General features: G+C 34.4%; 3 protein-coding genes across 3 annotated transcripts in view; 1 reads left to right on the top strand and 2 right to left on the bottom strand.

Annotated features, from left to right (window-relative positions):
* Nucleotides 1-448, bottom strand: part of LOC107643147 — a gene marked incomplete in the record, with an annotated part of 2,216 nt that extends 1,768 nt beyond the window's left edge. Inside the window, 1 exon segment of the mRNA XM_016346721.2 lies at nucleotides 1-448. Within this exon segment, the coding sequence (XP_016202207.1) occupies nucleotides 1-313 (313 nt within the window).
* LOC110271801 lies at nucleotides 2,968-4,644 on the top strand. Its single transcript, XM_021123203.1, has one exon. It carries the CDS (start codon nucleotides 3,300-3,302, stop codon nucleotides 4,071-4,073), a length of 774 nt encoding a protein of 257 aa, XP_020978862.1. The 5' UTR covers nucleotides 2,968-3,299; the 3' UTR covers nucleotides 4,074-4,644.
* On the bottom strand, nucleotides 12,238-12,822 carry LOC107640267. Its single transcript, XM_016343804.1, has one exon. The coding sequence runs from the start codon at nucleotides 12,820-12,822 to the stop codon at nucleotides 12,238-12,240; it is 585 nt and encodes a 194-aa protein (XP_016199290.1).

Genomic DNA, 13,841 nt, shown 5'->3' on the forward strand with positions numbered 1-13,841 from the left:
GAATCGTCTCTCCATCCTGTATTATCACGCGCCGCTCCCCCTTCGGCAGCGCCCCCAGCGGCACCACCGGCACCCAATTCTCCCCTCCCGACGACGACGACTCCTCCGCGACGGAAACCTGGGCGGCCTTGCACGCCACTCGTCGGCGAGAAGAAGACCTAGGGTAGTAGCAGAGCCGAAGAGAGTTGGTGTAATGGCGGTGGCAGAGAAGAAAGGGGTGTTTGCGGTTGCGAGAAGGAGAAGAAGAGAAAGGAGCGGGAAAGTGGGATTTGGAGGAAGAGAGGGAGAAAGGATTGGTGGTGGCCATGGCCATCAGTGGAAGGAGGAAGGTGTGTGTGTGAGAGAGAAAGTGAAGTCATGAAGCAGCACCACACAGAGAGGATAATGCAATAAGTTATGAATTATGAACCACAATTGTAGTCTTAATGCTTGGCACCATTTTATTCATTCATCCACATCAAACTCCAAATTGCAGTGTTCTTATGTAACTACCAACTACCGTAATGTATTTTGTTTGTAACACCAATATTCATACTCTTTTAACTACCTTAATGCATTATGTTGGTTATTTCTTATCCTCTCAAGCAAACAATTTTAAATATTTTTATTTAACAAATACAAAATAAATACATCATAAACTTAAATTTTTTATATTTTTAATAAAAGAATTTTAATATATAAACTTAACATATATTTTTAGGAGATAAGATAAATAAATCTATATTAATATAACCAATATAAAAAAAATAAAATTACTAAATCAATTATTATATATTTGTTTATAAATATATACTATTTAATTCATTTTTAAATATATTTTATATCAGTGTTTGTTTAGTTATTAATTTTTTTATACATGTATCATAATTATTCTGAAATATCTTTTTATATAATTCATTTTGAAGTTAATTTTTATTTTCCTTTCTTAATTTAAATTTGAAAATAATGATAAATCTATAATACTGTTGTGCTAAGCATTTAATGGTTCAGAGCGCAAAAAACATCGAGTTACTTTTGAAGCACCTAAATTTTATTTTTTATTTACTTATTAAAGTGTTAAAAAATAGGGTAAAAAACGTAAACAAGTCAAATGGAGAACAATTTGACACAAATAAGCCAAAACAAAATCTGATTCATCAATCAACCAAAGCACATTTCTATGTAGTTCGAATTAATATGGTTCGAACTCACTTTTCAAGTAATTCGAACCAAATAGGTTCGAATTACACATATAACCCATAGCCACATAATTCGAACCAATTTGGTTTGAACTCTAACTTCATAATTCAAACCAAATAGGTTCGAATTACACTCCTCAAGTAATTCGAACCAGCTTGGTTCGAATTACACAGACCATATTTCGTTCTAGGCTGGTTCGAATTAGTGAGGACCAGAGCTGTATATATATGGTGTGAACGTGAGTTGCTATCATTAGATGGGGGTAACATGGCTAGTGAGGAGAGTTTCGCAGTATTGGTTCACCACAGAGGATTCATTAAGAGGAAAACTCATTCCGGTGTGAAGTTCACTGATAAGGATCCTCTCTGTATTATCGTCAGGCCTACGACGAGGTATGAGGACCTTGTTAGCTCTGTACTGCTGAAATTTGGTCTGGAAGGTGTGAAACGGGTTAAGAAGTTTTTTATCGATTTCCAATCACGGTGCTCCAGGAAACCGTAAAGTACGATTGTTTCACGATCGGGAGTGATGAGGACTTGCAGGTCATGTTTCATTGTCGCCGGCAGTTTCCAGAGGTGAGGACACCAGAACTGTTGGCAAAGTTGGTTGACGCGGTGTCCAGCTCGGGGGGTTCAAACCGGAATACCACCACTTTAGCCACGGTAGCCGGTTCTAGCTCTAGACCTGCCGTTGCATCTTCCTCCGTCCCTGCGTACGAGCCACCCGTCCAACCTGTCGCCTCCCCTTCGTTTGCTGTTGATCTCAACGGCAGTGTAGGCGACGAGGTCGGAGAAGGGGAATATCTGCGGACCTCTTTACAGTGTGCTGCACCGGCTGGGGTTGGAGATGGATTCTTGGATGATCCAGAGGACGATGATGTCGAGCCGGATATGATTGCTGATGACAGTGGCGATGATGTTGGAGCAAGTGAGCCTGCTGGGGCGGGCGGTGGTTCTAGCTCTGGCACGCAGCAGTACCCTCCACATTTTTCCTCTTTGGACTTGGATGCCATGAGGCAGGAGGGGGTTCCTGGGCAGCCGACTGGATTTGGCGCTAGAGATGCTGAAGGGTCTGCAGGTCTGACAGAGTTTCAGGTTGGTCAGCAATTTTCGGATAAAGAAGAGGCCCTGTTAAGTGTCAAGACTTACAGCATCCGACAAGGGGTAAAGTACAAGGTCGTGGAGTCTGACTATCGCCGGTATGTGGGCAAGTGTTCTGAGTTCGGCAATGGGTGCACATGGTTGATTCGGCTTAGTCTCCGACAGCGCAAGGGGATTTGGGAAGTTAAACGTTACAACGGACCGCATACTTGTCTCGCCACCTCCATTTCCAGCGACCACAGGAGTTTGGATTACCATGTGATATCGGCATTCATTATGACAATGGTTAGGGCTGATGCATCCGTCAGCATCAAGGTGCTCCTAAATGCCACCACCGCACACTTTGGGTTTAGGCCGACTTACAGGAGGGTCTGGTTGGCGAAGCAGAAGGTTGTTGCCCTCATCTATAGTGACTGGGATGAGTCATACAACGAGCTCCCAAGGTGGGTGTTAGGAGTCCAGTTGACGATGCCTGGTACTGTTGCAGTGCTAAAGACGAGCCTTGTTCGTGTCGGTGGACAGTTGGACGAGTCTCGAGCTTATTTTCACAGACTATTCTGGACGTTTCCACCATATATCGAGGCATTCCGTCATTGCAAGCCCCTAGTTAGTATTGACGGCACCCATCTGTATGGCAAGTATGGGGGAACGTTGCTTGTCGTGATTGCACAGGATGGGAACTCCAACATACTCCCTGTTGCATTCGCATTAGTCAAGGGTGAGAATGCTGAGTCGTGGTTCTTCTTTCTCTCCCACCTGCGTGAGCATGTGACACCGCAGCCGGGTCTGCTGGTTATCTCAGACAGGCATAACGGCATCAAGGCCGCGCTTGAGGCTCCTGACGGAGGCTGGTTACCTCCGTCTGCATGCCGGGCATTCTGCATTCGACATGTTGCGGCAAATTTCGCCCTCACCTTCAAGGGCAAAGATGCAAGGAGGCTACTTGTGAATGTGGCGCACGCTAAAACCGAGGTCGAGTTCCATTACTAGTTTGATATTCTTAGGTCCGAAGACCCGGCGATGTGTGACTGGGCGAACCGGATTGAGTATTCGTTGTGGACACAGCATTGTGATGAGGGGCGTAGATTCGGACACATGACGACAAATATATCTGAGTGTGTGAACTCGATCCTCAAGGGTGTCAGAAACCTTCCTGTGTGCTCGCTAGTGAAGGCAACATACGGAAGGTTGGCCGAATTATTTGTTCGCAAAGGGAGAGAGGCTGAGGCACAGATGGGAACCGGACAACAATTTAGTCAGCACTTGGTGAAGTGTATAGAGGCCAACTTGAAGACGGCTAGGTGCTTCATGGTTACTGTGTACGACAGGGATAACTCCGAGTTCACCGTCGCAGAGACAACTTCGACTGGTTCTTTCTCACTGGGTAGCTACAGAGTCTCGCTTGCATCTCACACATGTGACTACGGATACTTCCAGGCACTTCATTTCCCGTGTCCCCACGCACTGGCATGCTGTGCCTACTCACGGCTTACATGGGAGCCTTACGTCCACCAGGTGTATCGTCTTAGTTCAGTCTTCAGTGTGTATCAGATGGGTTTCACACCTCCCATTCCAGAGGGTTTCTGGCCACCATATGACGGGCCGACTGTCATCCCTGACCCCAATAAGAGGCGTGCGAGAGAGGGTCGTCCCAGGTCCACTCGGATACGGACCAATATGGACGAGGCAGATCCGAACCGGCCAAAGAGATGTGGGCTTTGTCGGCAGCCCAGCCACACACGTCGAAGTTGCCCACAGCTCGGAGGAGCAGAGCACACACGGGGACATGATTAGGTGTATTGGTGGCTTTGGTACTTTTGTTATTTCAATTTTGCGTTTAGATTCCACTATTATCGGTTTTCTTACTTGTAGTTGGTGACTGATAGAATTTGTTAACGTTAGTGCGATGTACTTTGAATGGGATTTTAGTTAATGAATATGTTCTGTCTCCGCAGTTTTAAACGAAATGTATGTCTAATTCACACCGGAATAAATAACTGTACGAGTTTTATTAAGACATGATGCGAAAACTATGTTCGTAACTTAAATTGCTGTGTGGAACAAATTCTGAGTAATTCGAACCATATTAGTTTGAATTACTTGGTGACTATTTCTTCAGTGTAATTCGAACCTATTTGGTTCGAATTATGAAGTTAGAGTTCGAACCAAATTGGTTCGAATTATGTGGCTATGGGTTATATGTGTAATTCGAACCTATTTGGTTCGAATTATTTGGAAAGTGAGTTCGAACCATATTGGTTCAAACTACATAGAAATGTGCTTTGGTTGATTGATGAATCAGATTTTGCTTTGGCTTATTCGTGTCAAATTGTTCTCCCTTTGGCTTGTTTACGTTTTTTACCCTAAAAAATATTAGTATATTAATAGACTAAGCGTATAATTATTCCTTGTTTATCATTTGCAATCAGTTTTTATTATTTGTTAAAATTGTATAAATATAATCCAATTTTTTTATGTTATTATTAACATGTGAAAGTGAAATAGTAGCAAATAAAAATTAATTTTCATGCACTATTTATGTAAAAATTTTACACATATTTAATCGAGTATGATTATATTATTGAAAATAAATAATTTTTAAATTTATTACGGTCATATATACACATATAAAACTATTTATGTATGGACATACGCAAATATCTAATTATGTGTTGTTTAGTCATCATAAGTAATTAGAATGAGACCTGCGCGATGTGCGGAACGGTAAATTAATTATAGTACATAATAAATATTAAAAATTGCTATTTTTATAGAATTAAATTAAATATGTGTAAACTAAAGTTAAATTTAAAATGTGTTTTATTTAAAATAATTTGTAGTACACAAAATTTGGATGTTGGAGTTGTACAAAGTAACATTTTTATTTGATAGTTTGATTTTTGTATTTATTTTAGTTGATGAACTTAGTCTTCTTATATGGTGCTCATTCTCCTTTTTCTTTATTGGTTGTTGTTAGAGTTGTTGCTTTCTTTTTGCTGTCGTAGGTTCTTGTGAAAGCATGCTCTTTATGAATTGTTGAATTGTATGTACTTTCTATTGTGTTACTTATTCCATCTTTGCATGTATGTTCTTCTTCCGAAGATGTGTCTTGAATTTGTATGGATTTCTTTCTCCTTAATCTCTTGATGGGTATGTGATCTTCATCTGATGATAATAGTGTTGGCGAAATTGGTTCCTATAATCAATTTAAATTAGAAATAAAAATGATGTCTTGAATAAATGATTTTTTTGGAGTATTACCTATTTTATTTGTTGTAACGGGTGTTGAGGTTCAGTGTTCTTGGTTGGAACAAATGTTTTAGTAATAGTATATTATTGAGAACTTTCTTTGATATTAAAATAATTTACTTTGACTTCAAATATAAGTGTTAGGTTGCACAAATGTTTCAATTGGGGTGGTACTTCAATGTCATTATTTTTTTGGAGTGTCATTAGATTTAAAGCAATTATTGCCAACAATTTTTTTTGCTTCCCCATCAAATAGTACAAAAGTTGTTGTAACACTTTGATCTGAAGTCTTTAATTGAATTCTGAACCTAAAATGAGTATTGAATTAGTAACTAATAATCTGATAGATAGAATTATGAAAAGTATATAGAGTTACCTTATTGTTGGATATTGTGGTGTTTGATTACATGTGCCACAAATATAGTTGTCTCTTTTTTATATGTTTTCTTCTGACACTTTTTACATTCAACATAGTTCCATCCAAATTTGTCATCAATTTCATTTATAGTTGCTAAAATTGTGAAGATATTTTTCTATTCCAAAATTCAATTTATGTTATTATTAGGTATATGGTATTTGTGTAAATATGAATGTATAATGCATGTTGTGAGTTTTTTTTATCCATTTTCATTGTATGACCATTAGATCTTAGATAGTTTTTCGATTTCTAATCGTTCTGTTATGAAGATTTGTGTTGGCATTGTCTTGGCTTGGTATTTCCATTACTTCTTCATGTTGACCAGTCCTATTTAGGATTTTTATATTTATTAAATTAAATAATTAAATAAATAAATTATTTTTGAGAGACTTATTATTTCTAATCATTCTGCTCTGAAGATTTGTGTTGGCATTGTCTTGGCTTGGTATCTCCATTACTTCTTTATGTTGATCAGTCCTGTTTATGTTTTTTTTATATTTGTTAAATTGAATAATTAAATAAGTGAATTAATTTTTGAGAGACTTATTAGTTATGAAATACCCATAAGTCAGCTGTGCGAATTCTTCAGTTTGTGGATTGATGTAGATTTTTGTACTCGAAGTTGTGCTAACCGAATAATCACCTAAAATATTATAATATAATAGGTTATATAAAATAAAATTGTGTTGTATTTGTATCATTTAATGTATTATATAAAATATAATTCTTTGAACTAAGGAAAACAATAGATATAATTTTTTTTTGAAAAAGATCGTACATTTGTATTTACTAACCAATGTTAATGTGAGTGCAACAATTTTTTGACCTTTTATTTGTGTTGTAATTTCTTTGTTTATCTGATTTGAGAGATTTTTTCACAACGTGACTTTTAATATGATGTTCTTAAAATTATTAGTATTTTGTTAATAACTATATATGTAAATGAAAAATGAATTGCTTGTATATTTTTTTACTCTTTAAGTATCAATTTCATTCTTCGTATTTTTGTAGATTTTTCTTTAACATCTACTTGTTTTTCTTTTTCTAGTGTATGCAGTTTTCCAATGACATCTATAATAAAAAGAACAAAAATGTGTAGAATTTTTTTTGAATAAATTATTTTTAATAAAAATAATTGAAATAGTATAAAGTTAAACTACCTATTAATATTTTTCTTTAACCCATTCCGTCAGACAATATCTCAAGTGATGCAAATTCAAAATAGTGTTAGGAAATGTTCAAAACTGCATCTTTAATTTCTTTTACAACAGTTGTGAGTAAAAAGTTTGCTTTCATTGTACCTTTAATTGGTTTATACAAATTATTTGCATCTTCTATTTTTAAATTTTTATAGTATAGAATTTTTCTTCTTTCAACAAATGTTTGAATTTGTTCATTATATTTTTCTTCACAATTACATGAAGAGGTATTTCCTGCAGTGTTAGTAAATTATAGTTAATAATTAGTTAAAAAATTTGATTACATTTATTTTTTTTAAGTTATTAGAAAAGGAATAATAAATAACATATTAAAAGAAGTATAATTTTAACGATATTAAAATACAATTATATGTAAAGTATTATAAAATAATATAAAAAATATAAATAATATAAAAAGTATAAAAAGCAAAAATAATTAAAGTATTTTTCCTTAAATTCAATTTAAAAATATAATAAATATGTTTGTTTTGTACCTTTTCATCTAATATAATCATTTCTAAGTAAAGAGACTCCTCTTCATTTGTGGGTGTTAATGTTTTCCATAGACGAACCACGCAAACTTTGGTAAACTAATTGTCTATTTGTTTGGTGATATTGTCCAAAGAATGACGCTTCATTGAGTAAGATTGAGATGTTGTGTAGTTCAGAAATAAATATATTTCTTGTGCTAAATTTGATGTTATTTGAAGGAATAGTGATAAGAGACGTATATAAGTAATTCAAATAGTATGAAATTTGAATATTTGTAACGTAAAATTTATTATGATTAATAATATTATTATGACATTTGTAATATGGATGTTTATTACATTTAATGAGTTATTTATAGAAATTAATAAATTAATTATTGGGGTTATAAATCTATTGTATTGTTTACAACAACAAGATATAATAAATATAAGGGTTAAGTACTGAAATTGTCCCTAAGGTCTGGGGTGAAAATCAAAATCGTCCCCGACCTTTTTTTGTTATTAAAATCATCCTTAACGTTACAAAACGTTATAAAATCGTCCTTTTTCCATTTCAATTTTATTTTTTTTACCATATTACCCTTCATTATTAATAAAAATAATTAAAAATAATATTAAAAAATTAAAACAACCTCCCCTCCCCTCCTGTAACTCCCCCACTTCCTCACTCACCCTCCCTTACCCCCTCAGCCCACTCCCTCACCCCCCACCCCTCACCCCTTTCTTCTTTTTCTCTGAACCACAACCACCCTCCAACAAGTCACGCAACCTCTTCCTCTCACCTTCGCCATGGCCGAACCACCACCGGCGACCACCTTAGCCACCTCTAGCAGCTGCTGTCCTCACCATCACTCGCACCAGCGAGCCACACCACGCTTCGTCGCGACCACATCGCCACCAGTTCTCCTTTGCTCTGTGCGAGACCCATCACATCCAGCTCGCTCTCCTTTTCACTGAAACGAAACTTTCAGAGCAGCGGAACAGAGCCCCTCTCCTTCTCAAGCACAGAAACCGAATCACAGACCACCATGGCAGACCTTCTTCCTCCTTCCGTCATGCGCAGACCGCCAGCGACCTATCAGCTGCAGCTGTCCTTGTCGCTACCTCCCTGTATCTGCGTTTTCTTTCCCTGTTTGCAATTAGATTCTTAATTAATTCTGTTTAAATTTTGTTTGCTGTTTTGGTTAAGAAAAATTGAAATTGAAATTGGGGTTGAGGTTTTGAAGATAGGGGCATCAAGAAGGGGATGGGGGGTTACGGGAGTGGGGCGGGAGTGGTTGTTTTAATCTTTTAATATTATTTTTAATTATTTTTATTAATAATGAAGGGTAATATGATAAAAAAATAAAATTGAAGTGAAAAAGGACGATTTTATAACGTTTTGTAACGTTAAGGATGATTTTAATAACAAAAAAAGGTCGGGGACGATTTTGATTTTCATCCCAGATCTTAGGGACGATTTCAGTACTTAACCCTAAATATAAGAATATGGATTCAATGTCTTTGTAGGTTACAAATTTAGTTAAATACTATTAATTTTTAATTATTGTCATTGGTAATTTAGCACCCTAATTTACATATATTTCTATTACTTGTATATATATATATTTTCTACAATTTCAATTTATGTGTGAATTTATGTATGTAATAGAATATTTTTTTATTAGCTATAATTGAATACTTATTACTTATAGTTTATACTTTCTTATTACTTGTATATACTTTTTAATATATTGTCATTATTAGGTATACTTTTTATTTAGGTATGTTTATTTAAAAAAAAAGGAAAAAGTGTAAGCAAAATAGGAGATTATATATACACGTATTCATACTAATATTTCTTTTTCAATTTTACCGCATTTACAATTGAAATTGTTACCTTCAGATATATATTTCTATGACCGCTAGTGAAGTAATATGCAATAATAATGATATAAATTTATTTACTAACTAATAAATTATTATAAGCTTTAAAATGCAGCTTTGACCAGTAAGATTGTTATATGTTTCAAAGACTAATTTTAAGTGATTAAAATTATGGTTTATAGATGATGGGATTAAGAATTTTGTAAAAAAAAAAAACTATAGCATTATGTATAAATAAATTTGAAAGTATAATGTATAAAGTTAAGAGGAAAAAATATCTAACATTCTTAAATTTACTCTATGTTTATATATGCTGTGTCTAAAAAGAAGTATTGAGATTCAATTTTCGGATCAGTTGGAGCATTGTGGAGTTCGACCTTCTTAATTCAAAGTGTGTCATACTTGTAGATACAACCATTTTCACAGAAAATATGTATGAGGGATTTTAAAAGAAAGACATATGAACATTAGTCCAGACGTAAAAAACTGATTACTTATGAAGAAATATATTATTGCAAGTTTGTTCAAAGGAATTTGGTATGAAATTACTCATCGACTCACAATATTTAAGAGATGACTTACTTTATAAAAGATATATTCTCATGAGTTTGTTCAAATGCCATTGCTATGGAATCAAGTACTACAAGCATAAACAACTGGTAAAAGATAAATTTATGAATAAAAAAGATAAAAGATAGGTTAACTATATTAATATTTCTTATATAAAATTACCTTAATGTTGTATAAATTAAGGAAAGCCTACTACAAAATTTCCTTGTACACAATATTTAAGATTGTGTTGTCTATTGGTTGGTCTTTGTCAGTGGTGAGAATACGCAGACTGTTTCTAGTTGTGACCCTTGACACGACGACGTATAGTTGTCCATGAGTAAATACTTGCTTTGGGATGTATAGCCCAACATGTTAAAGGTATTGTCCTTGACTTTTATTGATTGTCATAACAAAGCATAGTGATATAGGATATTGCCTCCTTTTTAAGACAAATTGCCACTTAAATTCTGAAGGAGACAATGTAATTCTTCGAATTAGGACTTTTTTTCTCACACTTGAACCAGTAAAAAATTTCCCTTCACCATTTTCTAAGCTGTGTGATTTTTAGTCTTGTGCCATTGCATAATCCAGAGCCTTGGTTTAGATTTCTAAGAAGCATTATTGCTGCTCCTTTTTTCAACCTTAGTGTGTGTGGTGAAAATTCTGGAAATTTAAGTGTGTTAAGTAATTCTGTTGGATAAAGTAAGTCTTGATCTTCAACATGAAAATTTGCTTTACAAATTGAATCAGAAGAGAAATAGATGCTTTCTTCAGCTGGTATCTTTTCTAATATATGGTCATTTATTAGATCAACAGTCTCATTTGTTGGAGTTAAGATTGCTCTAGGCACTAAGAAATCTGATTCTCCAACATGACCCTCCAAATCTTGATATATATGTTGTCAACAATAGAGCGAACACCACTATCAATATTTTCAATCATCAATGCTTCTCCACTATCCGGGCAATGTTTTCCATTTTCAATATCAAGAATCCAATATGCAAAGTGTGTCATCTATTCTTTTGATGTAGAATCTAAATTATCTGCCTTTAACCTCATGTTTTGTTGTAGTGAATGGACCTCACAAACTTGCCAAACATAAGAAGTCTTAATACATGCTTGAATGGTGTCTTGTCTATCACCATTAGGAATAATTGGCAAAATTTTCCTGATATCGCATCCTAACACATTAGTTATCCCTCCAAAAGGCTTTGTTGACAATTCTTCTCAGACGGTTTCATAATATCACGAAGGTTTCTGTCTACAGCTTCGAAGCAATATTTATTTGTCATTGGCGCCTCATCCCAAATGATTAAAGATGTTTGCATGATCAACTCAGCAAGTTGTGTGCCATTTTTTTATGTCACATATTGCTTCTTTTGTTGGGTCCAAAGGTATTTTAAATCTTGAATGCGTAGTTTGACAACCCGGTAGAAGTAAAGCCGCAATACCAGAAGTAGTAACAGCAATTGCTATTTTTCCTTCGGACCTGACTTTTACTAGGATTGTTCTCTAGAGATATGTTTTTCTTGTTCCTCTTGAACCACTTACAAAGAATAACTTGCCCAAACTCAAATCAATAGATTGAAGTACAATATCATGAATTTTTTTTTGTCTGAGTTTAAACCACATAATAGTTGAACATATTCATGATGCATTTTTATACTGTCGTAGTTTAACTCTTGAAAAATAAGACGGTTGTTCATTTCGCTCATTAATGTGTCATTATTAGGAATTAGCATTCCTGAATAATCTTCTAATGATTTTTCCATCTTTCTCAGAATTTGCTCAATCTCCAGAAGAGAATAATTTTGCAACTGTTCATCTGACAACTGTAGGTTTGGGAGATCTAATAAGCGGCACTACTTGTATAAAATATCCTTTGAAAATAACTTTCGATTTGATTCCCAAAGGTGATGGATCAACCACTTTACAGTGCACTAAAATGGTGGAAATAATTGGCAAAGCTAGTTTCTTGTACCCCACATCGAAGCTTCTTTAAGGCAATCATCCCATTCTTTATCATCCTCTAATATTCCAAGTGCATAGCATGCATCTTTGAAAGTGTCGTATAAAATACCATCTACTATTCTTATTTGTTCATAAGAGCAACTTCCTCGAACAATGTTGAGCAGCATACGTAAATAATACTTTTCTCCAGCAGTAGGAGGCACATATTACATTCATCCAAGACATCTAGGTCTACGTTTTCTTGTCGACAACTTTTCCTTCTTATTCCAAACATACTTCATAGGGAATTCAGAGTATGTTAGTTGTCTGGCCTCAATGTCCTCACAATTCACTTTCATCCACTCAGTAACCATTGTTGCCTCAATTCTTGAACGACTCATAATGTTGTCAAGTGACATATGCCCTTGGAAATAAATTGGTTGTTGATAAGGAAGGTGGAATGATAAACGCTCTACAGATGGTTCTCGATAAAACATATCAAATTGGTAAATTCTCCAAGCAGTTTCGGAAACAGAAATATATCTACAATCCAAGTATGCCTTTATCTCATCATGTTCCTCAATTCTAATTTCAGATGTGGAGGCAGAATTTTGTTCATTTGAGATAACTACAGTAGCATGATTAGGTCCTTTATTGATATATTTGAATAAATATTTGACCGATCTAGATCGGTTACAAAGCTCAACATTAAGATGGGCGTCGTACTTGACCAAAAGATTCCTGTTATATGGAACAACATGACGAATGTCAAGTTGGACACCATTCTTCAATATATATCTGCCATTAGCTCTCCTCATGTATATAGGGAATCAATCATCATCAAATGATGTACTATCATGAAATCTTTCGGATAATGCTTTGAGCATTTGTCATTAATCATGCATGGAGAATTATGGTTTAAAACCCCACAAGGTCCATGAACCATGAATCTATCAACTGCATTATAAGCAATAGGATTATTTTCTTTATCTGGTATTTCAGCAGAAATGATTTCATCAACCTGAGATGCTAGCTATATCTTGTCATTCGGATGTAAAAAAATTAATATATGAGCATGTGGTAATCCTCTCTTTTGAAATTCTATTGTGTATACAACTATTTAAATAACAAAGAAAGTTGGAACATCTAATTGCTGATTTTGATGAAATTAATTATATAGAATAAGTAAAAAAATTACTTAAATAGAAAAAAGAAATAGCAAAGGAATTTAATGTAAATCCCGCAAGGAAGGATTTAATCCAATAAGGATTATGTTATAAAATTTAAAGATTCTAAATTTTATAAGTGATTGTAAAACTAAAAGGATTTATCAAGTAGATAAGAATTGTGAAAGGCAATTATTGAAAGGACAAATCTATTTGTATAAAGAAGGTCAATATTTGCCGATTAAAGAAGTTGGAGAGTGTTGCCTATCATTTAATTATGGATTTTTAAAATAAAATTTAAATTTTATCTATGGAAAAAAGTTTTTATAAATATTTGCTCCTAAATTGCACATTCGATAGATCATTCATGTAAGATTAACATTTTGTTTATGTGGTAACAGATTCATTTGCAAGAATGGGTAAATATTATATCTATGTATTTTATTCCAAAAAGTAGATGTAAATAACATGAGTAAAATATTAGAGTAATAAATAGATACATTACCGGCAGTGACTCTCCTAAATATATGTCGATGTTTAATATCATTGATGAGCTCTATTAACTTTATAAAAAAAACACGACTGACAATGTCAGGTCTATCAATGCTTTTTTTTTCCTTCAATATCTTCCAGCATATAATCATTTTCAAACCACTTTGGATTACAAGTAA

The sequence above is a fragment of the Arachis ipaensis genome, chromosome B05, assembly GCF_000816755.2.
Source record: "Arachis ipaensis cultivar K30076 chromosome B05, Araip1.1, whole genome shotgun sequence".
NCBI classification, from domain to species: domain Eukaryota; kingdom Viridiplantae; phylum Streptophyta; class Magnoliopsida; order Fabales; family Fabaceae; genus Arachis; species Arachis ipaensis.